This window comes from Trachinotus anak, unplaced genomic scaffold (genome assembly GCF_046630095.1).
Source record: "Trachinotus anak isolate AG129_WGS33_773 ecotype Australia unplaced genomic scaffold, CSIRO_AGI_Tana_v1 ptg000016l, whole genome shotgun sequence".
NCBI lineage: Eukaryota > Metazoa > Chordata > Actinopteri > Carangiformes > Carangidae > Trachinotus > Trachinotus anak.
Window position 1 is genome coordinate 1,005,001 of NW_027273867.1, and position 26,459 is coordinate 1,031,459.

The 26,459-nt window shown below is 45.6% G+C and overlaps 1 protein-coding gene and 1 pseudogene across 6 annotated transcripts in view; both read left to right on the top strand.

Annotated features, from left to right (window-relative positions):
- Positions 1-191, top strand: part of LOC139633518 (low-density lipoprotein receptor class A domain-containing protein 4-like) — a 12,535-nt pseudogene extending 12,344 nt beyond the window's left edge.
- arhgef2a (Rho guanine nucleotide exchange factor (GEF) 2a) overlaps positions 1-26,459 on the top strand; it is a 34,418-nt gene that overhangs the window by 949 nt on the left and 7,010 nt on the right. For 2 of the 6 annotated variants that reach the window (XM_071499209.1, XM_071499211.1), the window contains exons 2-19: positions 2,482-2,734; positions 7,997-8,159; positions 8,237-8,304; positions 9,928-9,991; positions 10,104-10,236; positions 12,418-12,527; positions 13,637-13,780; positions 13,924-14,174; positions 14,480-14,605; positions 15,193-15,310; positions 15,658-15,734; positions 15,962-16,133; positions 21,552-21,628; positions 21,739-21,911; positions 23,338-23,405; positions 23,950-24,138; positions 24,722-24,805; positions 25,151-25,200. In XM_071499209.1, coding sequence (XP_071355310.1) covers positions 2,672-2,734; positions 7,997-8,159; positions 8,237-8,304; positions 9,928-9,991; positions 10,104-10,236; positions 12,418-12,527; positions 13,637-13,780; positions 13,924-14,174; positions 14,480-14,605; positions 15,193-15,310; positions 15,658-15,734; positions 15,962-16,133; positions 21,552-21,628; positions 21,739-21,911; positions 23,338-23,405; positions 23,950-24,138; positions 24,722-24,805; positions 25,151-25,200 — 2,130 coding nt within the window. In that variant the 5' untranslated portion in view covers positions 2,482-2,671. Of the gene's footprint in view, positions 1-517; positions 1,073-2,481; positions 2,735-7,996; positions 8,160-8,236; positions 8,305-9,927; positions 9,992-10,103; positions 10,237-12,417; positions 12,528-13,636; positions 13,781-13,923; positions 14,175-14,479; positions 14,606-15,192; positions 15,311-15,657; positions 15,735-15,961; positions 16,134-21,551; positions 21,629-21,738; positions 21,912-23,337; positions 23,406-23,949; positions 24,139-24,721; positions 24,806-25,150; positions 25,201-26,459 lie in introns of those variants that run through there. The other 4 variants (XM_071499210.1, XM_071499212.1, XM_071499215.1 and 1 more) reach the window with 4 other exon arrangements.

Sequence of the window (26,459 nt, forward strand, 5' to 3'; positions counted from 1 at the left end):
CAAAACCAAAAACAGGGCGGCCCGATGGCGGCGTGGTTAGGGCGCGTACCACATGAGCGGATGCTCTTAGCAGGCGAGTGCCGGTTCGACTCCCGACCGGCCCGACTCTCTCTCTGCCCCTGTCCTGTCACTCTCTGCTGTCCTGTCAATAAAGGCAAAAAATGCCCAAAAAACAAAAAAAAGAAATAGAATATTTACAGGTTATTTACAGGTTATTTCTTTATAGATACAATACATGGCTAACAGCTTTTATCTTGATTGCTTGGGACACATCAGTCTTATGCATATTAATGAACTAACTCCCAAAGTACAGATCATTACTGTCACTATAAAGACACCAACTAAAACAAAACATAAAGTGCTACTACAGATGCTTTTGACTGAGTTAGTGACAAAAAACAATCTAATGAGGAAATATTCATCAAACTATCTCTTAATAAAAACAGGAAGGACATATGTTAACATTTACATTTTACAGAGTTGTTGATGCAGTGTACTGCAAAAAAATAAAACAGAGCCCATGTACTTTTAAATTCACTAATTTATTGAAAACTGCTTTAAACTGTCAGGTATTTAACACCACTATAAAAACAAGCAATACTGTGCTTTATGGTAATAAATAACAACAATATTCAACTATTTACATTCAAAAAAGAACAGCAGTGGCATGGAGCCTTCAAGTATATAAAACAAACAATATTCTTCTTCTTATAAATATGCAGATAAATAACTAAACAACAGTGGTGTGGAGCCTGATCTCACATCACTAAAACCTCTAACACCAGCCACTGTTTGCATGTCGGCTTGTTTGTGTCTAGAATTGCTCCGTATTCTTCCGCCTCCAATGCAAAATATTTCCACTCGCGACTCTTCGTACCTGTTTCGTCACGGAGCCGACGTGTTGTGCTTCCACTCCCACCTGCTGAAGCCATTGTTATTGTTATCTCAGCGCCGCTGACTGCTCTGTGCTGCTCACACGCGGACACTGCCCCCGTCACTTCCGCCAAGAATCGACACGGCTCGCCGCGGGAAAAGTTGAATATTCGGTTCTGACGGTTCCAGAAAAAAGCAGGTATCGATGTATTTTTTGCGTGTTGGTATCGAATTGGTACCGGAAGTATCGGTTCTTGTGACAACCCTCGTCCTGTGTATACCTTCATGTCTGATGCACCTGAGCTACTCCCATAGAGGAAACATTAAAATGATTGGTCAGAGCATCTGTCAGGGTGTTGGTGTCTCCGTGCAGGAAACAGAAAACATGTCTGTTCAGGAACCTCGGAACATTCAGCAGATTCCACCTCATCATGAGAACACTGTTCCACTGTCGCCATCTTGGCAGTGTCTGACTCCACCCCTAACTCCTTGCTAATCCAAATAGGGTCAAAGAGGTGAGGCGTGTGTAGAGCTGAGACTTCAGTGCATGTTGGTTTGTGACAAACATACACACACCCACCTGTCACTCAAAGAGGCCACGCCCACAATGCATAACTTTAGTCCTTAATAAAATGTAAACAGGTGAGTTATATAAAGTTCACCCCGTACAGTTTTCACGAAGGAGGAATTAGTTCTAGAGATCAAAACAGTTTTTGTACCAGCCTGTAAACACATTTATTTCTGCTGTAAAGTTGGACATTTGAACATGGGAGTCTATGGGGACTGACTCACTGCTGGAGCCAGACTCTAGTGGTCATTAGAGGAACTGCAGCTTTTAGCTCTTCACTGTTGATGCCTGATTCAGAGGCTACATGACACTGTGTTGAAACATTTCCTCCTGTAATTGTGCAGTCCTTCCTCACACACAGAGACACAAACACACACACACACGTCTCAATAAAAGCCACAGTGTTTGAGCTTACTGTATTCAATTCAATTTACTTATATAGCGCCAAATCATAATAAACATTTTCTTGAGGCGCTTTACAGGGTCAAGACCTTACTTCGTCATAGAGAAAAACCTAACAGTTCCCACAAACAGGGGGGAGGAAAAACTCCCTTTTAACAGGAAGAAATCTCCAACAGAACCGGGCTCAGGGTGGGTTTAGGAGGAGAAAAAGGGGGGCTGGGGGAGGAGAGAGGAGAAAAGAGAGAGAGAGAGACCAGGAACAGCTGTATAGGTAATGGTGTTATCAATAATAATGACAGATAACAGTGGTTAATAGTAATATGTATGTTCCCTGTCATAGAACAGTGAGGGTTCTATGACCTGCTCACCTGTTCCCCTGCTAGCTACAGGAGCTTCAGATTCAGGTGCTGCAGTCTGAGTTTTGTCATGGTTAAAGGACAATATGCTGTCACACAGAGAGATGATATGAGAGTGTTGATTAACTGACGGGTGACACTTCAGCTGTCATTGAGGACAGGTAGAGGAGTTTAGAGGCTTCTGTAAATGGCTCCATACTAAGCTGCAGCAAAGAGAAAATAATAGTCTATACCAGGCGTTCACAGACAGCTGAACACTGTGTGTGTGTGTGTGTGTGTGAGGGGGCGGTGATGATTCAGAAGTCAGATTTCTCACAGGAACAGCCTCTTCACTAGAAGCAGAAGCACATTGCAGTTGGCCGGTGAGGACAGATTTTCAGTTGCGGTGAGTCGGAGCCACAGAGACGCTCAGACCTCGATGCTGGATGTTTGATTTCCTGACCCGTCACTCTGAGAAGATTCAGTCGCCAAAATGTCCAGAGTTGCCAATCTGTCCAAACTGCGACAGGAGAGGATGAGGGAGATCAACCTGCGGGTGAGTCTTCCTCTGCTACTGAGCCGAGCCTGACTCACATCACTATCAAGTCCTACCAGCTCCATTGTTTCACTTCCTGTCTCTGTTTCTGTCACTTCCCCTTTCTCTGTCACTTTACTGGTTCCTGTCAGTGTGACACGGGGCCTGCTCTCTATGGCAGGAGCATAGGCCCCTCACACCTGGGGCCCTAAAACAGCTGCACTGGTTTTAAACAGGATGTAGCCTCCAGGATAACACTGCTGTATCTGTAAATGTAGGTGGTGTGTGTGTGTGTGTGTGTGTGTGTGTGTGTGTGTGTGCGTGTGTGCGTGTGTGTGTGTGTGTTTGCTTGTACACACTGTGCTCTCACTGGATATTTGAGAATAGCAACTGTTGCCATAGAAATGGCAGTGGGTGTGTGTGTGATATTGCTGCTTTCTTTGAGACTGTTGTCGGCCTCTAAATGTTACTAGTGTTCAGTGTTGTGTTGATTATATAATCTACTGGATTTAATACAGTTCATACCATCAGCTACACCCCATCTCCACCCTCCACCTGCTGCAACCTCCCCCCTCTGCTGGACATGATGGAGTACACCAAACAGCTTCTTTTTATTGTTATAGATTCATATTTTAACTAACACACACACACACACACACACACACACACACACACACACACACACACACATCTATATGGGGAAGTGGGGAGCATGGGGCAGAGGTGTACAGTTCTGTGGAGATGGACATGTTGGTTTTGTCTTGTTCATGCATAGAAACACATGCTCCTGCCTGGACTGCTCCCAGACCCTGAGGGGCGGAGCTTGTTCTTGTGTTATATAGATATGAACAGAAACCATCAGTGACCCTCAGGAACCTTCTGCTAGGACCCCTGCTGAACATCTGGGAAACATCTGTGTGAAGCGGGGGACTAACAGGTTTAAGACTGAACCAAGAACCCAATCATGGAACCACAGAACCACAGGACAGTGGAGAATCTCAAGAACACACTGATACAAAAACTAAAAGAAATTACACTGTACCATCCAGCTGTGCGGAGTCAGGATGTACTGCACATCTGGATCAACTCCCCTGAGATAAAATATACAGAGGACTTCATGATAAATGGTCACTGCCACCCTGACCTCTCAACCATCCCATTGGTATTCATCACACATTTATGTGTTTGTGTCTCTTTAAATGCCTCCTGTCCTGGTGTCAGCTGACGTGTGGTGTTGTCAGTCAAATGTCGGTCAGGACAGCTAAACTTAAATTACCCAGGGTGCCGTGCTGCCCCTGAGGAATCGAACTGGGTTAATGAACCACTTCAAAGTGGATCAGGAAGGGGGGCAGGGGGTCAGCAGAGCAGAGGGAGGGAGGTAATAGAGAGGGACGGTGAGGCAGGAGGGTCCAGGTGGAGACAGACAGACAGACAGGTGGAAAAGGACAGGCAGTCAAACAGGTGGAGACAGATAGACTGGTGGAGACAGACAGACAGGTGGAGACAGAAAGTCAGACAGACAGACGGGGAGACACACAGACAGACAGACAGACAGAAAGAGAGACAGGTGGAGAAAGACAGAAGGTCAGACAGGTGGGGACAGCTAGAAAGGTGGAGACAGACAGACAGTCAGACAGACAGACAGGTGGAGACAGACAGACAGATAGATGGAGACTGACAGACAGGTAAAGACAGACAGGTGGAGACAGTCTCAGAGCTGCTTCTGTTTCTACAGTTCATCAGATTAAATGTTATGATAATTAAAATATAATTAATCATATAGTTAATCTGGTTTAATTATAATTATAATAATATAATTATAATTAAACCAGAGGTTGGAACTGTTGATTTATCTGGCACAATAAGGTCCTGACTGTTCTTCACTGTAGAGAATCTGACCAGGCTGGACCTGGGTGGACCTGGGTGGACGTGGACTCTGGATCAAGTCCAGAACACTGTGGCAGCTTGGTTTCCAAACGTGTGGACTGAAAGATCCATGGATCCAGATTACAATCAGGGATCAACTGACAGAGGGCAAGAGCAGGGGGCAAGAGCAGGGGGTAATAGCAGGGGGCAACAGCAGCTCCTCTGACCACGGCTTCAGTTCTCCCTCCACTGATCAGTGACGGTGAAGCAGCGATGACTTCATGAGGCAAATGTCATGAGGCATTAGAGGCTGCAGGAATCTGTCCTCTCGCTTCTGCTTTTACTGGTGCCATCATGTGATCATGTGGTCATATAGTCATGTGATCATCACGAGAGCTTCTTCTTTTCTGGAGGCCTGACCTCAGTGTGAGGAGCAGATACAGGTATGATGCTGTGTCACTGCAGCGTCTGATGACATCACTAAGGCTTCACTTGGTGTGAAAACTGAGTTTAGCTTAAGCTTGAATAAAGAGGCTTAGCAACTTCCTGTGCTAAAGGTTGAGTAAGCACGACTTCCTGTTTTAGAGTCTGTTCGAAGGCCACACAAACATCACTCTGAGGATCACTTTTATTTGACTGTTAATTTTCTCTCTGAAACATGAAGCATCAACAGTGAAGAGCTAAAAGCTGCAGTTCCTCTAATGACCACTAGAGTCTGGCTCCAGCAGTGAGTCAGTCCCCATAGACTCCCATGTTCAAATGTCCAACTTTACAGCAGAAATAAACATGTTTACAGCCTGGTACAAAAACTGTTTTGGTCTTTAGAGCTAATTTCCTCCTTCATGACACCTGTACGGGGTGAACTTTATATAACTCATCTGTTTACATTTTATTAAGGACTAAAGTTATGAATTGTGGGCGTGGCCTCTTTGAGTGACAGGTGGGTGAGCGTATGTTTGCCACAAACCAACATGCTACACATCTACACATGCCTCACCTCTTTGACCCTATTTGGATTAGCAAGGAGTTAGGGGCGGAGTCAGACACTGCCAAGATGTCTCAAAGGAGTTTTAAATTGAAAGCAACTGGACTTGGTTATTTGTCTAGGAAGACGTTTCACCTCTCATCCAAGAGGCTTCATCAGTTCTTTCTCGCACCTGACCAGGCTGGGACTGGTCCAACTATCTGGTGTGGAGACCCAGGTATTTTTAACCTCTGGGAGGGGCTTTCACAAGGCTGATGATGTCACTGGTTCCCTTTGTGCTCCATGTGCCAACGACAGTCGTTAGAGTGACTGTCTTGGTGGAGAGTTGGTTTCGACTTCGTTAGAGCCCTCTTGTGTTATAACGACAGTCATTGGAGTCACATGCCACTTGTGAACAGTTGTTTCTCTTAGAGGTTAAATTGCTGAATTTCCTGGGAAGGGATGAAAGGGCAGCATTGTAAATTGGAGATAGGTGGTGTCTGAGTCCTCCTCCCCTGTTGAGGGATGGTTTCTCTACTTTCACATAGATGGCTTTTTTCACTCCTCTTTCGAACCACCTGTCCTCCCTGTCCAGGGAGTTTTTTTCAACATAGTCATCCCATATGTGTCTGGGATATCGGAAAAACTCAGGAGGATCTTCAACAAACACAGTATCCCTGTGTATTTCAAACCCAGCAACACACTCCGACAGAGACTGGTACACCCCAAGGACAGAACACCACACACCCAAAAAAGCAACCTGGTATATGCAGCCCAATGCAATGAGGAATGCAAAGACCTCTACATTGGAGAAACGAAACAACCACTGCATTAACACATGGCCCAACACAGGAGAGCTAACTCCTCAGGCTTGGACTCTGCTGTCCACTTACATCTTAAGGAGAAAGCCCACTCCTTTGAGGACAGCAAGGTTCACATCCTGGACAGGGAGGACAGGTGGTTCGAAAGAGGAGTGAAAGAAGCCATCTATGTGAAAGTAGAGAAACCATCCCTCAACAGGGGAGGAGGCCTCAGACACCACCTATCTCCAATTTACAATGCTGCCCTTTCATCCCTTCCCAGGAGATTCAACAATTTAACCTCTAAGAGAAACAACTGTTCACAAGTGGCATGTGACTCCAACGACTGTCGTTATAACACAATAGGGCTCTAACGAAGTCGAAACCAACTCTCCACCAAAACAGTCACTCTAACGACTGTCGTTGGCACATGGAGCACAAAGAGAACCAATGACATCATCAGCCTTGTGAAAGCCCCTCCCTGAGGTTAAATACCTGGGTCTCCACACCAGATAGTTGGACCAGTCCCAGCCTGGTCAGGTGCGAGAAAGAACTGATGAAGCCTCTTGGATGAGAGGTGAAACGTCTTCCTAGACAAATAACCAAGTCCAGTTGCTTTCAATTTAAAACTCCTTTGAGATACTATGACCTGGACAAATGAGAATATTCACAGGCTTACTGCCAAGATGGCAACGGTGGAGCAGCTCACTCTGAGCTTCAGAAACCTGTGGTGATGTCACAGAGGCTATGTGCATCTTAAGGTCCTCTGTGGAGACACATATGGTCCTGTGAGGATGAGGTCCACTGACTTTTCCTCTAGCGCCACCATCAGGTTGACATTTTTGTCTTTTAGTGACATTTGTAGATTAAGTGAAATTGTATAGATTTCTATCAAACTTGGTTCAGACGTTCATGGTCCCATCAGGATGAACTGTAGTAACTCTGGTGATCCTCAGATGCACCAGCATCAGGTCAGCCTAATCAAATGTTAGCATGCTACACACTAAGCTAACATGGTGAACCTTATTACCTGTTAGCATTGTCTTTGTGAGCATGTTGCCATTGTAGCATTTCACTATAGCCTTTGACCATATTTGGATTAGTTGGGAGTTAGGTGCGGAGTCAGTGGTGAAGGTGCAGCAGCTCACTTTGAGCTTCAGAAACCTGTGGTGATGTCACAGAGGCTACATCCATCTTTATTTACAGTCTACGGAGTTCTGCAGGACTGAGTCCTAAAACCTGGACATTAATCAGCATGTCCTCATTTCCTGTCCTCTGGTCCTCAGTTGTTGACCGAAATCAGTTCTGTGTTTAACACCAGCTCAAGACATTTTCAGGTTTTATTCTCTGACATAAAATCTGTCAGTAAATCCCCCAGTCCTGATTTCTTGAAGCTTTTCTCTCTGTTAAAAAAGGTCGGTTGCTAACAAGTGTCTAAATGAGACTACAGAGGTTGTCAGGGACATTAAATGTCATCAGGCCAACATGAAAACTGATCTCCTCACCAGTCCACCTTTACAGCCTTGTTGTGTTCCTTGTCATGCTCTTACAAACTGTTACTAACTTTAGTCAGCTGCAGCTCCTTCTGCTGTGTCTGTGACGTTCACACAAAGACAAGATGCCATTCTCAAATGTTGTTTGTTTCATTTCCAGAATAAAGAGAGAGAGCGCATGAGGGAGCGAGAGAAGGCAGCGAGAGAGAGGGAGGCCCGCTACAGCAACGGCCACCTCTTCACCTCCCTGACAGTGTCAGGAACCACTCTCTGCACAGCATGCAACAAGAGCATCACTGCCAAGGAGGCGCTCAGCTGCCCCAGTGAGGATCAAACACACACACACACACACACACACACACACACACACTTTCATGTCTCATGTCTTTATTTTTTCCAGCGTGCAATGTCACCATCCACAACCGCTGTCGAGACACTTTGCCAAACTGTGCCAAAATGAAGCAGAGGGTAAGACACAGGACACTCACCCCAACACCAGTCAGTTATTATCACGAGACATAGATGTTAGTAACATGATCAGGATTCATGTTTTTTTCTGCTCTTTACTCAGACTGAGTCAGTTTTATGTCAAAATGATGCAAACAGTGAATTATGTTATACTTCAGGAAACATTAAAGGTCCATATTTTAACCTCTCCTGTGTTTTATCTGAAGTGTTGATCTCCATCAGAAGATATATTTTGGGTTTTAAGAACCAAAAACCATCTCAGTGTAGTTTTACATCTCCTCTCTCCAGCTTCTCTCTGGAGCTCTAGTAACAACAGGTCAGTCAGCCAATCAGAGGAGAGACTCTGAGCCTCTTTTCTGATTGGCTGACTGTTTTCTGAGTGATCCAATAAAAATATAGCAGATTTCAGGTAAACACTCTGACAAATGACAAATCTGGCAAGGTTGGATGGTGGGTCCAGGTGGGCGGGGATTGGGGTGTGGCTGAAGGCAGTAACTGCTTTGTTGTGACATCACAAAGTTCCAGAAGTCCTAATGGCTGGTTTTAAGGCTCAGTTTCTGAATACAGGCTGTGTGCATTTCTCTGTGGACTGAGGCTTTGATATTTTCACAGTATTAATATAGAACATAGACCTGCTTTATAATCAGAAAACACACGGACGTCTACCTTTAGACTGTGTGGAGCTTTAAAGTTCTGACACTCCACAGTCATGACACCTGTAAACACCTGTACACTGAGCTCTCAGCTGAGTCAGACATAAGGTGACAGTTGAGAGAATCATGGGAAAATCTTTGGTTATTACTAGAACTGAACTATATATTTTTGGCAGACATTGTGATATGAGTCATGATTTATCTTTTTTAATTTTCACTAAGTATAAAAATGATTTTTTTCTGTTTCCTTTACATTTGTAGATGATTTATAGAGCAGGTGTCTCTGAAGCATCACACTGATTCACTGATGGTTGTTTTACCTGCATCAGCAACGTTGCAGCTCATGTGATTTGAATGTTTCACTTGTGATTATTGACTGAGCGTGTTGATAATATTGTGATTAATTGTTCAGCTGTAGTTTTTACCAAACTCCACTGCAGTTGTCCTGAGCTTCATAGACACAGTTATATGTCCTCTCTCAGTCTAGCTGACACCCACATTCACTCTCCTGCTTATCCTGCTCCTTGTCCTGGTCTTTTACAAAGCTCACTTAGAAATAATAACACAACTTCTGCCTTGAATGATTAATGTGTCAAATAACAACAAAACTTTAGCTGACATGTTATTTTGTATTTTACGTCTTGTACTGTTTTATCTCTACTGTGTGTTGTAAGGTGTCACTGAGTGTCCTGAAAGGTGCCTAAAAAAATGTTGTGTGATGTGGTTTCCTGTCCTGGGATCAAGTTACTGATCATTTCAGCCACATCAACACGGCTAGGTTAGTTTGAGTCACAGTCATCATACAACCTGAAGGTCAGGTCAGGACTACATGGATCATCATTAGCTGCTCTGGACCCTTCAGTTTTGTTTCTGTTGTGTATTAGCGTGTGTGTCTAGGTGGTTGTCTGTTACTGTCTCAGCTGCTTCACAGTGTGAGGGTTCACACTGATGTCTGCCTGTGTCATCACAGCAGCAGAAGACAGTCCTACTGAGGAACAACTCAGCCCTGCAGAATGTCACACTGCGTACAAAAAGTGAGAACACACACACATACACACACACACACACACACACACACACACACACACACGATCAAACTCCTCCTCTTCCTCCTCCTATGTCTCTCTTCCTCCTCTCTCTCTGCAGCTGCAGGAATGCGTGAACGTCCGACTTCTGCCATCTACCCCTCAGACAGTTTCCGACAGTCCCTGCTGGGTTCCCGCCGTAGTCGCTCCGGCCTTTCTCTGTCTAAGAGTGTGTCCACCAACAACATCTCAGGGTGAGCCTCAGTGTCACTGAGCAGCAGCTACATCACAGTGTTAGCCACGCCTCCTAACCCTCACTAAGACAGGCAGCTGAGGCATGTTTAAGGTCAGACTGTCCTGTAACAAACCTCATAGGTCATCTCTCAGAAGGTTATTATGACCCATAGTTAGGTAGCAAAGGAAAAAGTGTTTATAGAGCAACAAAGTTCACATGAGGAGGAGACTGGGGTGGATGGATGAGTCAACAAAACACAGGAATATGACACAACTGTGTTCGATTCCCATGTGAAAGTAGCAGTTTATGTTGTTTCTATTATCCATGACAGTTTGTTGTTATTATTGTAACCATGACAACAAAGATCGTCTGATGTTGAGGAAGTACTTATTTTAACCCAAATCACCATCTTTTCCTAAACCTAACCAAGCATGACCGTTATTATAGTAACCATGGCAACAAAGGTAGGTACACTGCTGTCATTACAGTCCACGTTTTTATTATTGTTACCATGACAACCAAGGTCCTGCACGCCCTTTGCCCATAGACTGTCTATAAACCTGGACGTAGACTCTGGGTCTGAAAAGTGAAGCCATTGCTGAAGGGCCTTAAAGCTGCATTCTATCTAATGACCATCGGGGATTGACTCCACTGGTTGTAAAAAGAAGTCTGTTGTATCGAAGTCTATGTAAAAATGTCTCAACTTTTTTTTTTTTTTTTTTTTTTTTACCTCAGTAAACATTTTCCTGATGAGTTTATGGCCTCATTCTCTAGTTTCAAGTTTTTAAATTATGGTCCGTTTAGAGGAAAATAGACCATAAAGCAGGGGATGCATTAGAGCGGGGCTACTGTGTGATTGACAGACTACACCACACACAGAGACCTGCCTGCCATCAGGATAGAGTACAGAGGTCAGGTCAGATCCACACCTCAGTCAGCTCCACCTATTCCTCCAAATAGGCTTTCTTCTGGTTTCTAATAACCAAGATGGCAACGGACAAATTACAAACTGGAGGCTTGACAAACCCGTGGGTGATGTCACAGTGGGCTGACGCTGTAGGGGCGCTATTTCAGGAGACAATCCTATATGGGTCGTATCAGTTGTTGGTTGTTCAGGTTGGAGGACTGGTTCAGGCCGGAGGACTGGTTGCAGGACTGGTTGGAGGACTGGTGTAGAAAGTGTAAGGGGTAAGGACAGACCAGCTGAGCTCCACCATGTTACAAGCCAGCTCATTTGAGGGAAGCAACACAAAAACAGATGTAGTTGGTTAAACAGCTTTATTTATGTGTGAGGAGCCTGGAAAATGGTACAAACAAAAGGGAACCAGATGGATCCAGTTTAAAAGACAAACCAAATAAAACCAGAAGAGGTTACAATGAGCTGTCTCAAGTAAACCTCTCTAACTCATTCCTGACTTTAATCCCAAAGAAACAGGTGAGTTCTTCTTTAAGTCTACACCTGGCCACTGGGGACCCACACATCCTACTTAATATACACTCAAAGATTCTACAAGGGGGTGGGGGGTGGGGGAGCAATTCTGCATCTGAATACACACCTTACAATTAAGTCATTTTCAGCTGAGCAAAGAAACCTTGGTCTGTATCAGAACATCATCACTACAATACATCAGTCTGTATCAGAACATCATCACTGCAGTAGATCAACTGTATCAGACCATCATCACTACAGTAGATCAGCTGTATCAGACCAGGGAAATGCTGTTGTTGGACCAGTGATAGTTTCTTCAAACTATTTCCTGTCAAATGTTTTCATGTAATGTCTGCAGTTTCAAGATCTGCCACCAGAGGGATTTAAACTCCACCATAAACACAGTCCATGACAAGCATGAGACACTGATGAGTGGCCACTAGATTTCACTGAGATTTGTGAGGTGTTTCTTAAACCTGTGAATATGTTATTAGATACAGACAGGACCAACCACCTTGACTCATGTTTACCTTGGCTCAGATAATACTTTTTAAAGTTATTGTGGTCCTAATTTCCCTTTCCCTCAAGATGGTTAAAGATGAAGAAGATAAATTCTGAGCCCCATGCTGCCACCCCCCTGCTACATGAGGTGGATCACTGACAGGTGTGTGTGTGTGTGTGTGTGTGTGTGTGTGTGTGTGTGTGTGTGTGTGTGTGTGTGTGTGTGTGTGTGTGTGTGTGTGTGTGTGTGTGTGCGTGCGCGTGCTGTAGGACCCTGAATGACGACTCTCCCCTGGGGCTGCGCAGGATCCTGTCCCAGTCCACAGACTCCCTGAGCTTCAGGACCAGAGCTGTGTCAATGGAGTCTCTGACTGATGATGGTACCAGAACCTTCATCACACGGGAATCTGGAGGGGGTGGGGGCAGGGGGAGTTCTGACCTGGAGCAGAAGAAAAGCCTCTCTGTTTATTTCGTTAGTGAGATAAAACTGTCAGAGATATCTCCACAAGTATTAGCCAGCAAAGATAACCCCTGATCCACGATCCACTGACCTGAGTTTTAACAAGTCACTACAACAACACATTATTATCCACCAGGTCAGTATAATTCAGTTCATGTAGACCTAACATACTGATCCATACTCCTCATAGAAAACATTGATTACAGCCTAAACTATCTCCATCATAAATAACTGGAGACATGTAGATCATTAACCTTAAATATAAAAATGTATATAAAAAGTTTATAGTTTAAAAAAAAACTTTTTATATGATAAAAATTTATTAAACAACCATAGCAGATTATTTTCAGAGAGTTTAAACCTATTTGGAGGAACTTTAAATGTATTGAGCTTGTTTTCTGAAGTTAAGTGAACTTACTTAAGTTAACCACAGTCAGAAGGCAACAGGGGAAGATCAGGTTTTTAGATGAACCAACAGTCATGGTGTTCATCGCAGTAAAATCTGGAAACAGTCAGTTTGAAAACAGTTTTGACCATGGTACCACTAAAAAGTGTTGACAGGCTGTGAGCGTCACCAGAGGAGGTGTTACTGCACTTCAGCTCTTTTTCCTTTTTCGTTGTTTCAACAATGTAAAAAATGAAAAATGATCCTACCTCAAATATTAAAGAAATGTTTAATCTCTAGCTTCATGTGTTATAGGAAAGAGGTGGTGACACTGTATTAGACATGTTTAGTCTGAGCTTGTTCCTGCTCCTCTGTGTCTTAAAAACAAGTGTCAGATCACTGACCCTGCACTTCAGTGCTGCTCCACCTCCGCTCTGTGGCCACACACCAGCTCAGCTGTCACTCAAATGTGTGGCCTGCCCCCTCACAGCTGCAGGGTCTGTGTTGTACCTCGTTAGCAATAAACATGATATTCACATGACTTAACTACAGAAGGAGAAGGCTGATTGTTCTGACCTGGGTCAGCTGTAGTTCAGTATAGAGCTGTGTACCATGTCCTCAGTCTGACCCTTCATGTGGTCCAGGTGACGTCTACTACACCTCAGTGCTGGAGGACCTGGAGCTGGAGGGTCAGGACTTCAAGGCTGACTCTTGGAGCATGGCGGTGGACAGCGGCTACCTGCAGACACATCGTAAGAACATCATCAAGAGGCAGGACGTCATCTATGGTGAGGTCATCGTTGTCGTCGTTGTCATCGTCATCATCATCATCATCATCATCATCATAACATCATAACACATTTGAGACTGCACACACAGTCTATACTGAGGTTGGACCTAACGTGTGTGTGTGTGTGTGTGTGTGTGTCAGAGCTGATCCAGACGGAGCTGCACCACATGCGGACTCTCCACATCATGGACAGGGTGTTCCGGCAGGGCATGCTGGAGGAGCTCCAGCTGGAGCTCAGCACTGTGCACGCCATGTTCCCCTGCCTGGACCAGCTGATCCGGATTCACTCCCACTTCCTGGCCCAGCTGCTGCAGCGGCGCAACAGCAGCCTGCAGTCTGGATCCAGCTACAACTTCACCATCCACCAGCTGGGGGACATACTGCTGGAGCAGGTGACTGAGCCTCCACACACAGTAACACTGACGTCCAGAGGTTCAACATCTGTCCCACATCAGTCCAACATGTTTTTAATCACAGATGGTTAATTTTTTAAACTGCAGATGAGATTTGACATAAAAAGATCAGGAATATTATTTTTATAAACATATTAGAATATATTCTGTGACATTGATCTTCATAATAATCAATAATCATCAATAATCAAATGTTTGTTATTGTGACAAATCAAATCTGGATCAGAGAAACCAGGTCGCAACCCTCTGCTTTAGATTTCAGAGTGTGTCTGTGTGTGTGTCAGTTCTCAGGACAATGTGCAGATGACATGAGGAAGACCTACGCTGAGTTCTGTAGCCGCCACTTGAAGGCAGTGAAACTGTACAAGGAGCTGCTGTCCAGAGACAAGAGGTTCCAGTGCTTCATACGGGTAAGTCTGAACAGGAAGTGTCTGTACAGGAAGTGTCTGTCCAAAGGAAGTGTCTGTCCAGGTAGTGTCTGTCTAGTGAGCTAATCCATGTTGAAAGAGCAGTGACCACTGAGGAAGTACTAAGCCATTCAACCGGTGGTGGAGATAATAATGAAAGAAGTCTGTCAGAGAGATCAGAGAGTTGGTTTGGGTACGTTTTATAGAAGCAGGAGAACACGTCAAACAAGCTGGTCAACTAAGAAGATCCGGGACTGGTCAAGTCCACCTGATCTGAGTCCACCTGCTAAAGACCAGACTGAAGATGGGAGCTGGATGCGGCTGCAGACAATAACTGGGAGGATGATGTAATTTCCTCTAACACTGCAGCAGAAAACTAATCATCTTTCTAAAGTGAATCCACCAAACTGTGGAGCTGATTAAAATCTGTCTGCTACTAAACAGCAGCGGACACAGTGACAAACAAATGACAGATTCTGTGTGTGTGGGTGTGTGTGTGTGTGTGTGTGTGTGTGTGTGTGTGTGTGTGTGTGTGTGTGTGTGTGTGTGTGTGTGTCTGTCTGTCTGTCTGTCTGTCTGTCTCTGGGCAGCGGGTGACTCGAGGGCCGCTGCTACGTTGCCATGGTGTTCAGGAGTGCATCTTGTTGGTGACTCAGCGGATCTCCAAGTATCCTGTCCTTGTTCAGCGCATCCTGGACAACACCACTGGTGAAGCAGCCTGTCACACTAACCACCACACTAACCAGTTGACCAGTTGCCTCGTGCAGATACAGTTGTACACTAACACCACAGTCACAGCAGACAACAGACAGAGAACATGTTAGTGTTACTGTTGTGTCACTTTGCTCCTTCAGTCAGTGGTCCACCATCTTGCTCCTGCTCCACTGTGACTGTTACACACTGAGTCATTTTATCTTTGTTGTTGTCTTGACCACAGTGAGGTAGTGTGACAGTTGTTGGGCTGTGTGTCAACAGTGTGATGATGATGATGGTTAATGGTTGAATGATGATGAGCCCACTTGTCTGTGTTGACCTGTTGTCTGCGTCTTTTCCAGAGGATGAGGAGGAAGCCTCTTCACTGGCCCAGGCTCTCACCATGGTCAGAGAGCTGCTCACTTCAATTGACCAGCAGGTACTGAACAGTCTGAACACCCCCACCCCTCACATCTGTGTGACCTGTAGGGTCCTGGTTCTGAACTAGCTCCCCTCTCACCCTGTGGATCAAATCAGATAAGTATTTAACGAACTCCGTGAGAGCTGACTGATGGAGAACATTACTGCTGTCCATGCAACGTTATTTTGAAGGTCTTTGCTCTCTTCCTGCTCTAACATGCTGCTGGACTTCATCCTGATTGGCAGATGGAGGAACTGGAGAAAACTCAACGGATTCAAGAGATCCAGGCCAAGCTGGACCCCCGGGCTGAGGCTAGAGTTAGGGATGGGGGACTTTTCAGGCCTGGAGAACTGCTCCGCCGGAGATTGGTCCACGAAGGGACCCTCTTCTGGAAGACTCCAGGATCCCGGCTCAAAGGTAAACACTGTGATGACATGAGTCTGTGAGTGAGTTTGTAGCTCTGCTCAGAACAATAATGAGGTAGAGTGATGATCCTCAGTGCTGGACCATGACAGACCGTCTGTCCTCACTGACCCAGCATCTATAATCAGGTAGTAAATCAAGAGTGATCAGCTGCTTGACCTGCAGTGGACCTGGACCAGAGCAGGACTTTTCCTTTCATCCTGCAGAGAGGATAATTATTAAGATACTCATTGTCTGTGTCCATGTCTCAGTTCAGGGTCTGATCCTCCAGAGGCTGCATTTACACTTTCAGTGTGTAGCTTCTGCCTCTATGGGTCTCTCAGTCCAAACAATAACAAAAGACGGCCTTTGGTGACATCGTGAAGCAGCATGGGATCATGGGAGTTGTTGTCTTCTCTTGGTCTGGATCCTTCAGTGTCAGTGGTTCAGGAGGTTTTGACCAGGAGCTGAATTCTCCAGAGGTCTGAGCCAAGATTGAAAATCGAACTAACTTCTAATTTATGAACCAGACGTTCAGGTTTTTATCAGTAGTCGATCAACAGAGGTGTCCTCCTCTCTGTAACAAACGGACCAAGAGGTTAAAAGAAACAAATAAAAAATTTTCTCTTTAGAAACCAGAGATTTGTCAATGCTCTTCAGTGGACACAGGACATCCATGAGTGACCTGATAACTCTGGTCTCTGATAACTTAAATCCAGACGTTAAATTATTCAAATCCTTCATCCAGTTAAAATATAGTTGAAAAAGTTCAAGGTATAAAAAGTGAATCTTAAAATGCGACTTAAAACTGTCAATTTGAGCTTCTGTCAAACAACTGCAATGCTTTTTTAAAATCTTTGCTGAAAAATATTCAGGGGAACCACAACACTGACAAATGAGCAGAGAGGATATGACATCACTGACAGGCGACCAATCAAACGGAGCATTACCATGATTAAAATCACAGATTTGTTACAATTCGTACTACTTTTCAGGCTTGGACCCCAGAGCACATTCATACATGGACAAGCAGGTGTAATAATAAAAGATGGTTTATTGTTTAACCACAGCAGTTCAGAGTGGCCAGAGTCTCTTTTGCGAGGAATGAGCAGGGGAGCCGAGGAATCCAGCAGGTGAATGGTGTGGCAGGTAATGGAGGAGGCAACAGGTGAGTGGCATGGCTGGTAATGATGGCAGAGTGTGGAGACAGTTTGTGAGTCAGAGTTGCAGGAACAGGATTGGTTTCTCAGCAGGAGTAGGCAGCAGCACTGCAGCAGAGGTTCTCTGCTGCGGGGAGGAGAATAAGGTAAGGGCAAAATCACAGCAAACAACTTATTCGTAAGAGTTTCAGAGGTCTGCAGTGAGCAACCAGGGCTTTTCAGCAGGCTTGATTGAGTCATGAGCTGCAGGTGTGTCAATCTGCCAGTGCTGTGGCCACACCCCTGCTGGGAGAGAGAGGGAGAGCAGACACATGCGCACACTCATACACAAGGGAGGGGGGAGACAGAGGGAAAAAAGAGACAAGAAAAAACTGGGGAGCAGGCTGAGGTTCAAGCAGAAAAGTCAGTGAGCTGGGAATTGTCCATTATGAATCCCCAGGGACACACTTTTTGGCCAGGGGTGTACTCAGGAGCAGGGGAGCGGTGGCGATCGGCTATGCACTGATTTTTGGCCACCGTGTCTAACAGAGCAGCCTAAGCTTCCTTCCACACCCGACAACAGTGGCAGAGATGAGCTTGAACAGAGGGAACTGATATTTCTTCTTCCTAGACTGGGAAAAGAGGAGGCTGATATCCCATCATAGCCATGAAAGGGGAATACCCGTGGAAGAACAGGAAAGCGAGTTGTGTGCATATTCCACCCAGGGCAGTTGCGAACTCAATGATGTTGGATGTAGAGCTGTCACACAGCGGAGAGCTGCCTCCAGGTCCTGGTTAGCCCGCTCTGTCTGGCTGTTCGTCTGAGGGTGATACCTTGAACTGAGGCTGGCAGTGGCTCTTAAGGCTTTGCAGAATGACTTCCATGCTTTTGATGCAAACTTGGGCCCCTGGTCAAACACAATGTCACAGGGAATGCCATGCAGACGGAAAACGTGCTGGGCTAGGAGATCGGGGCGTCTCTGCTCCTGAAGGTAATTTGGGGAGAGGGTCAAAATGCACAGCGTTGGAAAAACAGTCGATCATGGTGAGTATAGTGGTCTTACCGTTAGTCCAGTCACGAAGTCCACAGCAATGTGGGACATGGGGTGGCTTGGCACGGCAGTGGGTGGAGAAGGCCAGGGGGAGGCTGATAGGAAGCCTTACTGCGGGCACGGACAGAGCAGGTGGCCATGAACTCTCAGGTGTCTTGGGCGATGGAGGGCCACCAAAAGGGCTGTCTGATAAAGGCTAGAGTTCGGTTCACCCCTGGGTGGCAGGTGAGTTTGGAGGCGTGGCCCCCGCACCTGAAATCTCATAGTGTCTGGAACAAACAGACAGTTATTTGGACTTCTACCTGGGTCTGGGTGAGATTGCCGGGCCTCCTTAACCCTTGTCTTGATCTCCCATGTGCAGCAAAAACAGAGGAGGGAGGAAGAATGGTCTCCTAAGGTGTGGTGGACTTATCTCGCTCAGTTTGCCGAGAAAGGGCATCAGGTTTGATGTTCCGAGAACGTGGGCGACAAGTCAAGGTGAAATTGAACCTGCACAGGAACAGCACCCACTGAGCCTGGTGGGGGTTCAGCCTTTTAGCTTGATGGGAGGTATGACAGGTCCAGACCAGGAATGGGTGTTCAGCTCCCTCCAGCCAGTGCCACCATTCCTGCAGGGCCAGGACCACCACCAAAGCTCTCGGTTGCCAGAGTCATAGTTCTGCTCAGAGGGAGAGAGAAAAAAAAAAGGCACAGGGATGCAATTGAATCCCCTCTCTGTGGTTGCCAGAGATGAGAAGGGATATGGGGACAGTCTGGTGAGTTACATAGGACAGGAGCCGTCCATCCAGAGCATTAACAGTTTTGGGCGTGGGCAGCTTCTGGACGGGGATTACATGCTGAGAGGCAAATGTGGAGTTGAGGAAATTGTCATCAGCTCCTGATACTACCAAGACCTGAAGAGACACAGAGGGTCTTTCCAACATAACTGCTTCCAGCTGGGTGCATCGTGGACTGCTTGTGTTAGAGAAGGAAGTGGTTAGGCTCACCAGGGCTCCTCCAGAATCTGGTGAGCCTAGGCTTTTGGCCGGTTAGGGCAGGAGGAGAGGAGGTGACCGCTCTGCCCACAGTGGAGACATAATCCCTCTCTGACCCTCTGCTGCCATTTGGTGGGGGTGAGTTGGGTGTGACCAAGCTGTATGGGCTCCTCTAAAGGCGTTGATGAAGGAGTTTCTGGAGAGGTTTGGGGTTTAGGGAGTAAACCAACATTTTCCCCATGTGTAGTTTGGAAACGGACTGATTGGTTGGACTGGAGAGTGTGGTCTGGGGTCTGAGGACGGGCAATCTTGTCTCTGTGTCTCTCTGTGATTCTGTTTTCTATCCTGGTGGCTAAAGTTATAAGGGCTTCAAGGGACTTGGTCTCATCTCACAGGGCTGGCTGCTTCCTTCCCTTTAATGGGATGGTCAAAGACACGGTGCATGTTGGAGATGAACTTGGGGAAGCTAACAGTAAATTGAGAATGTCTATCCCATAAGGCTGTAGCCCATTGAGCAGCTTTACCAGTAAAGAGATTGACTATGACAGCTTCATCAGTGGCTGCGTGATGGTGGCACTGGGGGTTTTAATGTTTTCAATTAAGTCTTTAAACATTTTGCCATGTGGCCCAATCACAGTTCCTTGTGCAGCTAAAGCCTGCTTGAACGGGCCAGAATCCGTGGGGTCCATACTGGCCAGATTGTTCTGTTACAATTTGTACTGCTTTTCAGGCTTGGCCCAGAGCAGATGCATACATGGACAAGCAGGTGAAATAAAAGATGGTTTATTGTTTAACCACAGCAATTCAGAGTGGTCAGAGTCTCTTTTGTGGGGAATGAGCAGGGGAGCCGAGGAATCCAGCAGATAAATGGTGTGGAAGGAATGGAGGATGCGACAGGTGATTGGGGTGGCACGTAATGGAGGAGGCGACAGGTGAGTGGCATGGCTGGTAATGGCGGCAGAGTGTGGAGACAGTGGGTGAGTTGGAGTTGCAGGAACAGGATTGGTTTCTCAGCAGGAGTAGGCAGCAGCACTGCAGCAGAGGTTCTCTGCTGCGGGGAGGAGAATAAGGTAAGGGCAAAATCACAGCAAACAACTTATTCGTAAGAGTTTCAGAGGTCTGCAGTGAGCAACCAGGGCTTTTCAGCAGGCTTGATTGAGTCATGAGCAGCAGCACTGGAGCAGATTATTTGGAGCGAGGAGGAGAATCAGGTAAGGGCAAAATCACAACAAACGATATTTCCAAGAGTATCAGAGATCGCAAGAGTTTCAGAGGCTTGGAGTAGTACTATGTTGGTAAGTGGAACAGTCTGGCAGGGAGTGAGTGAGCGAGCAACCAGGACTTTTCAACAGGCTTGATTGAGTGATGAGCTGCAGGTATGTCAGTCTGCCAGCGAGCAGCGAGAGCACACACACACACACACAGGGAGGAGGAGACACAGGGGAAAAAGGAGACAAGGACAAGAAAAACTGTGGAGCAGGCTGACAAGATTTCTCTGTTTGAGAATTGATGGAAACATTTGGGATGATGTAAGAACACAACTCAAACATATATAACACAGGTCTGGTCATTCTTATACATTTAAATGTGGAAAAGTTACAGATTATAACTTGAAAGGTTGACTGTCAAAGCAGAGAGACCAGACTGTCCCAATTCAAAGGCTCCTTCAGGTGTGTCCTTCTTTTCCTAGACCTTGATTTAACTTGGTTTTCTAGGACAGGGACCTGCAGTGACCTGGTCCTCTTCACTGCAGCATGATAATGTTTGATCACAAACTAAAGTGCCATCTCTCATTGTTAACAAACGGGTCCTCCTAATGTTGGTCGCTACAAACCCCAATGAGTTTTACTGGAGAGGACCAGGTCCCACATGTCTCCAGTCAGGGACAAATGATGATTCCTGACTTTCCTTCTTCTTAGCCGTTGAGTATCTGATGATCCTGAAGATGATCGTTGGGTGTTTTAGCTTCACTTCAAGGTAAGTTGTTTGTATGAAAATGTTGTTGATATAGAGTAACAAAGTGTTTTAAGACTGTCACATGATGTGACTCTGGTTCAGTGTCTGGTCCTGACAGGGTCATGTGACACTGTCCACCACTGGGGAACGTATTTCCTGTTTGACAGAGACCTCTTTAGACTGAGACTGTGTGGATACAATCAGAACCACACAAATAAAGACAACAACGTGACTCTGTATTGGGGTGTTTGTTTGTGTGTGTGTGTGTGTGTGTGTGTGTGTGTGTGTGTGTGTGTGTGTGTGTGTGTGTAGATATACAGGTCTTACTGATGACAGACATCCTGGTCTTCCTGCAGGAGAAGGACCAGAGGTACATCTTCCCCAGTCTGGTAAGAGGAAGTCCTCACACCCTGACACACAGACACCTTGTTGTTGTGAGTGGTAATGACCTCTCACCTTTCCACCGTCTAACAACAATCATTCCACCTGTGTGGTCCAGGACAAGCCGCCAGTGCTGTCCCTCCAGAACCTGATTGTGAGGGATATAGCCAATCAGGAGCGAGGCATGTTCCTCATCAGCGACTCGTCTCCTCCTGAGATGTACGAGTTCCATGCCGCCTCCAGGGAGGACAAAAACGTCTGGATACGCCACATCCAACGCACTGTCAGCAAGTGGGCAAACACACACACACACACACACACACACACACACACACACACACACACACACACACACACACACACACACACACACACACACACACACACACACACACGCACACACACGCACACACACACACGCACTGTGAAGTTGTCAGGTCTGCTGACACTGCACTGACTTATCTCTGTCAGAAAACTGATCTATTGGAACCAGAGAGAATCAATTGATGATCAAACTGTCTACTGTCTGCAGAACAGATGATCACCTCTGATGATAATTCAAATACACACCGTCTACTTCATTTATTTAACTGTTGTTTCACCCGTGAGCCAGTGCACATGACTACACATTATTCCTGTACCCAGCATACACCTCAGCTACCATTAGTGTTGCTACAGCTCCAAATTAGCTCAATGCAGATGTCAGCAGATAACCTGCAGTACAGAGTCCTGTCCAGGACAGAGCGCCGACTCTCCATCAGCTTCTATCAGGGCTGTTTACAGCCACAGTGTTGCTAACTCAGCTCACTGTCTCTGGATTCAGAGACTTGTGTTGTTTCTTAAATAGCGATGATGTGATGATGATGAAGAAAACTCCGCTGACACCGTCTTGCTTGTATATAAAGAGGTTTATTACAAAGAAGTCCAGCATCAAATCAAGCACTCGAGGTTGCCTGAGAGAGGAGTCGAAGCCAATGTGAATCTCCTCTGAATAACTGCTCTAACTCCCCGTCTATATAGGAAGATGGGTGAGTCTTCAATCTCTCATCCACACCTAGACCTTTTGACCTAGAAACCCCTAGACACGACCCTTAAATCTTTTTGCCCTAGAGCCTTCTGGCTAAGGCCATTAAATCTTTTTGACCAGGGGACTCCTAACCAAACATACCAAATCCATAAATTCACATAACATAACAACATACAGAACTTCAGATACTACACTTGTTTTCAAATAGTCTGGGTATAAACCTGGTTCAGGTCTGAACCGTGTCTGGATGCAGACTGGGGGCTTAGGTCTACATCTCTTGTTACAGATAGTCTACTGAGCTGCTCTGGTTTTCTACTGCTCAGGAGCTTCAACACACTGAGAGTCCTGCCTCCATTACATCAAATAAACTACTGTGATTACACAAATCATTATTACTGAGAGAGGGGGAGAGGGAGAGGGGTCTTTTAATGACTGTCAGATGACCAGGTGGTTATAAAACCAGGATTTAACCTGAGGAGGTCCAGACCTGTACTAGGTTTAGACCTAGTCTTGATCCCTATGTGTCCTGTATGTTGTGTTGTTGTTTTTCTGCCTCTTGCATCAGTGTCTGATTTTGTCAATACATTTTAAACCAACTAAATAACACTTTAAATATATCCAGGACATCACTGATAACAGGATTTGTTTGTCTGTTCTCTTGTGTGTGTGTGTGTGCTCTTGTGTGTTCAGGTGCCCGTCGAGGGAGGAGTTCCCCCTCATAGAGACAGAACACAGGGCCCATCAGAGGAGGCTCAAAGGTGAGGAGACATCTATGTTTCCTTCAGTGCTCTCAGGTCACTTCCTCTGCAGTGACTCTCTGACAGGATCAAGGTCACTGAGGGATTCTGTCAGCTCTGTGATCCTCCACAGTCAATTAGACTAACAGCAGTGATGCTGTCAAGTCAAACCAGACTGTAGCAAAATAACAAACATCAAACTCCTCTACTGTGAGACTGTGAGAGAGACTGACACCTATTTACATAGTGTCACAGGTAAAACTCATCTGGTGTCTCCATCCAAAACACAAGGTAACTGTAGTAGCACCTGGAGCTAACCCACCATAGGTTAAACCGATGATAGTTAGTGATGTAACTAACCCACCATAGGTTAAACCGATGATAGTTAGTGATGTAACTAACCCACCATGGGTAAAACCGGTGTGGGTCAGTGGTGTAACTAACCTACCATAGGTTAAACCAGTGAGTTTAATTAGTGGTAGAGGTGGGATGATGCAGTCTTTTGTGTTAGCTTAGACGATGATGATGATGATGAAGATGATGCTTAATTGTCACCCACCTCCAGCCGACCTGCAGCAGAAGGACCGGGAGATGCTGGAGCTCCTGCAGGAGAGAGTGACTCTGTTCTGTGAGCTGGCAGAGGTGACCTGTGGTCTGGAGGGTCTGCAGCCTCCCATCACTCGATACCTGTTCAGGGCAGACACCCCCCAGGCCCCCCGAGCTGAGAAACTCCTGCTGGATGCCACAGCTGAAGGTAACCCACCGAGCGTCAGATTGGCTACACACACCTGGGCACGACTGGACATGACATAATAACCGCACTGGATTCCAGTTAGAGACCAGTTTCAAGTCAGTGCTTTATGTTTTCGCTGTTTCACTGAGATCACATTTTATCCCCAGCTATTCTCAGAGTGATGTGCCTTACATGCAGACATGAACCCTGACCTCCCTCCATGACTGCTGAGGCTCCGTTCACACAAAACCTTTTAGTTTTAAACTTGTCTCTTCTTCTACATTTCAGTTTTAAACTCATCTCTCGTTCTACGTTTTAGTTTTAAACTCTTCTCTTCTTCTCTGTTTCCTCCTCCATTCACTCTCCTCCAGAGTCTTCAGCCCCTCAAACAGAGACTTTCAGAAACGCTGCTGAATTTAAGTGTTACCGACCTTGTTGTCTTTGTTAGTAGCTGTTGTTCAGCTCAATTCTGGTTCATTGTTTGTTGATGTGTTGATTGTCTTTTGTACTCTTGATGTACAGATCAGCTATTTGCTGTTTTTAAACGTGTGTGTGTGTGTGTGTGTGTGTGTGTGTGTGTGTGTGTGTGTGTGTGTGTCCACAGTGGACAGGCTGAGTGAACTCCTCCTGGGCTCCAGTGTGGGCCTCCCTCTGCTGTGTCATCACAACCACATGGAGGTGGAGACCAGTGAGTCCCTCACACCACCGCACAGGATGTGACTCATCACTGGTGTCAGCAACACACGTGTCACAAATAACACACACACTTTAAACAAATATGCCTAGAGCTGACACTAAAGTGATCATCACATCACATTAGTGTCAGCTCTAAGATGACCACCATTAAGACCAGGTCCTTTAACACCACAGGGCAGATGTGCAGGGGGTGGGTGTGGCATGTGTGCGGGGCAGGTGGAGGTCAGCTGATGTGATTTCACACTGAACATGAAGTTCAAACTCCATAACCTCATCTCCTCTGTGTGTGATTACAATAACAGAGTCACAACTCTTGTTTTGTGTTTGTGTGTCTCAGGTCATCAAGATCTGCTGGTCAATGGAGCCCATGACATCTGTGCAGCCAAGGTGAGCTGGAGCCTCTGTCAGGTCTCATCACATCATCATCATCAGACTGACCACAGGTTGTTACTGTGGTGTTGGATCTTTAGTTGTAACATGAGGGAAATCCTCTGCAGGTCATACTCAGTCAGGGCTCCCATGCATCCTAGAAAGCCTGGAAAACTGTTTTCCAGTCATGGAAAACACATAGAAAATGACAGAAAAAGTCAAATGTCCTGGAAAATTATTTCAACATTCTCCTAATTTTGTCAAATTGATATTCAGGATCATGTTGACATTCAGATGCTGGTTTATGGACGACAGTGTTTTGAACAGGCTGCAGGTTGAAGAATGTCAGTCATATTATCCTTTAGATGTGTGTGAGTCTCTGCTGCTGCTGACTGTGGTCGTTTTTATCAGGTTTACAGATGAACTTGTTTTATGTTGAATACTGTGTGAAACCGGTTTCAAATGTGTTGGTTCATTGCCGAGAGTTGATAATAATAAATGTGAAGCCAGGTCAATACGATGAACAGAAGCCAACTGTGTGTTAGTCAAACACCGGCTAAATAAGGGCTGTTTTACTTTTTACTGTTTACACTGCTAGAATCTTTTTTAGCGTCACCTCAAACCCAATGCTGTGTTGATGAGATGAAACAGACCATAATAAAACATAAGATGTTTACCTGGTGTAGCGGTGGCTCACAGTGGGTGTGGTTAACCTGGTTAATGATGTCACCGACCCAGCAGCAGTAAATAATCTGAGCTAATTCACCTGTGAATGTACATTTAGCTAAAGTTCAGTCTGATTTGTCAGAAGGGAAAACTGTATGATACCGTTTAGTTGATGATGTTCAGGCAGAAATGGTTCATATAATTCATAAGAACAAAGTGAGTCAGGTAATTAATAAATAATGATGATACATTTCTTTATTATAATTAATCAATCCTTTAAGAGGTCACAGACAGGAACATACTGATGTATGTTGTGATTCCTTTCTGTCATGTGAGTGAGATCATCCCTGGAAAGTCTTGGAAAGTCCTGGAAAAAGCGCAGGAACCCTGATCAGTGTCTGTTTCCAGACACTTCCCTTTGTTCATGGTAATCTTACAAAGAACTGCATTAACTAACAAGTGGCCCTGAGCCTCCAGACCATCTGGTCCAGGTTCACTGTGTGCCAGCTCGGTTTGGTTGGTTTGCAAATTTCTAACTCCAAAGACATACAGTAGACATACAGTAGAGCTGGTCGGGTTGTAAAGTAGTGTAGTGTAGCCTGTTGTGTGTT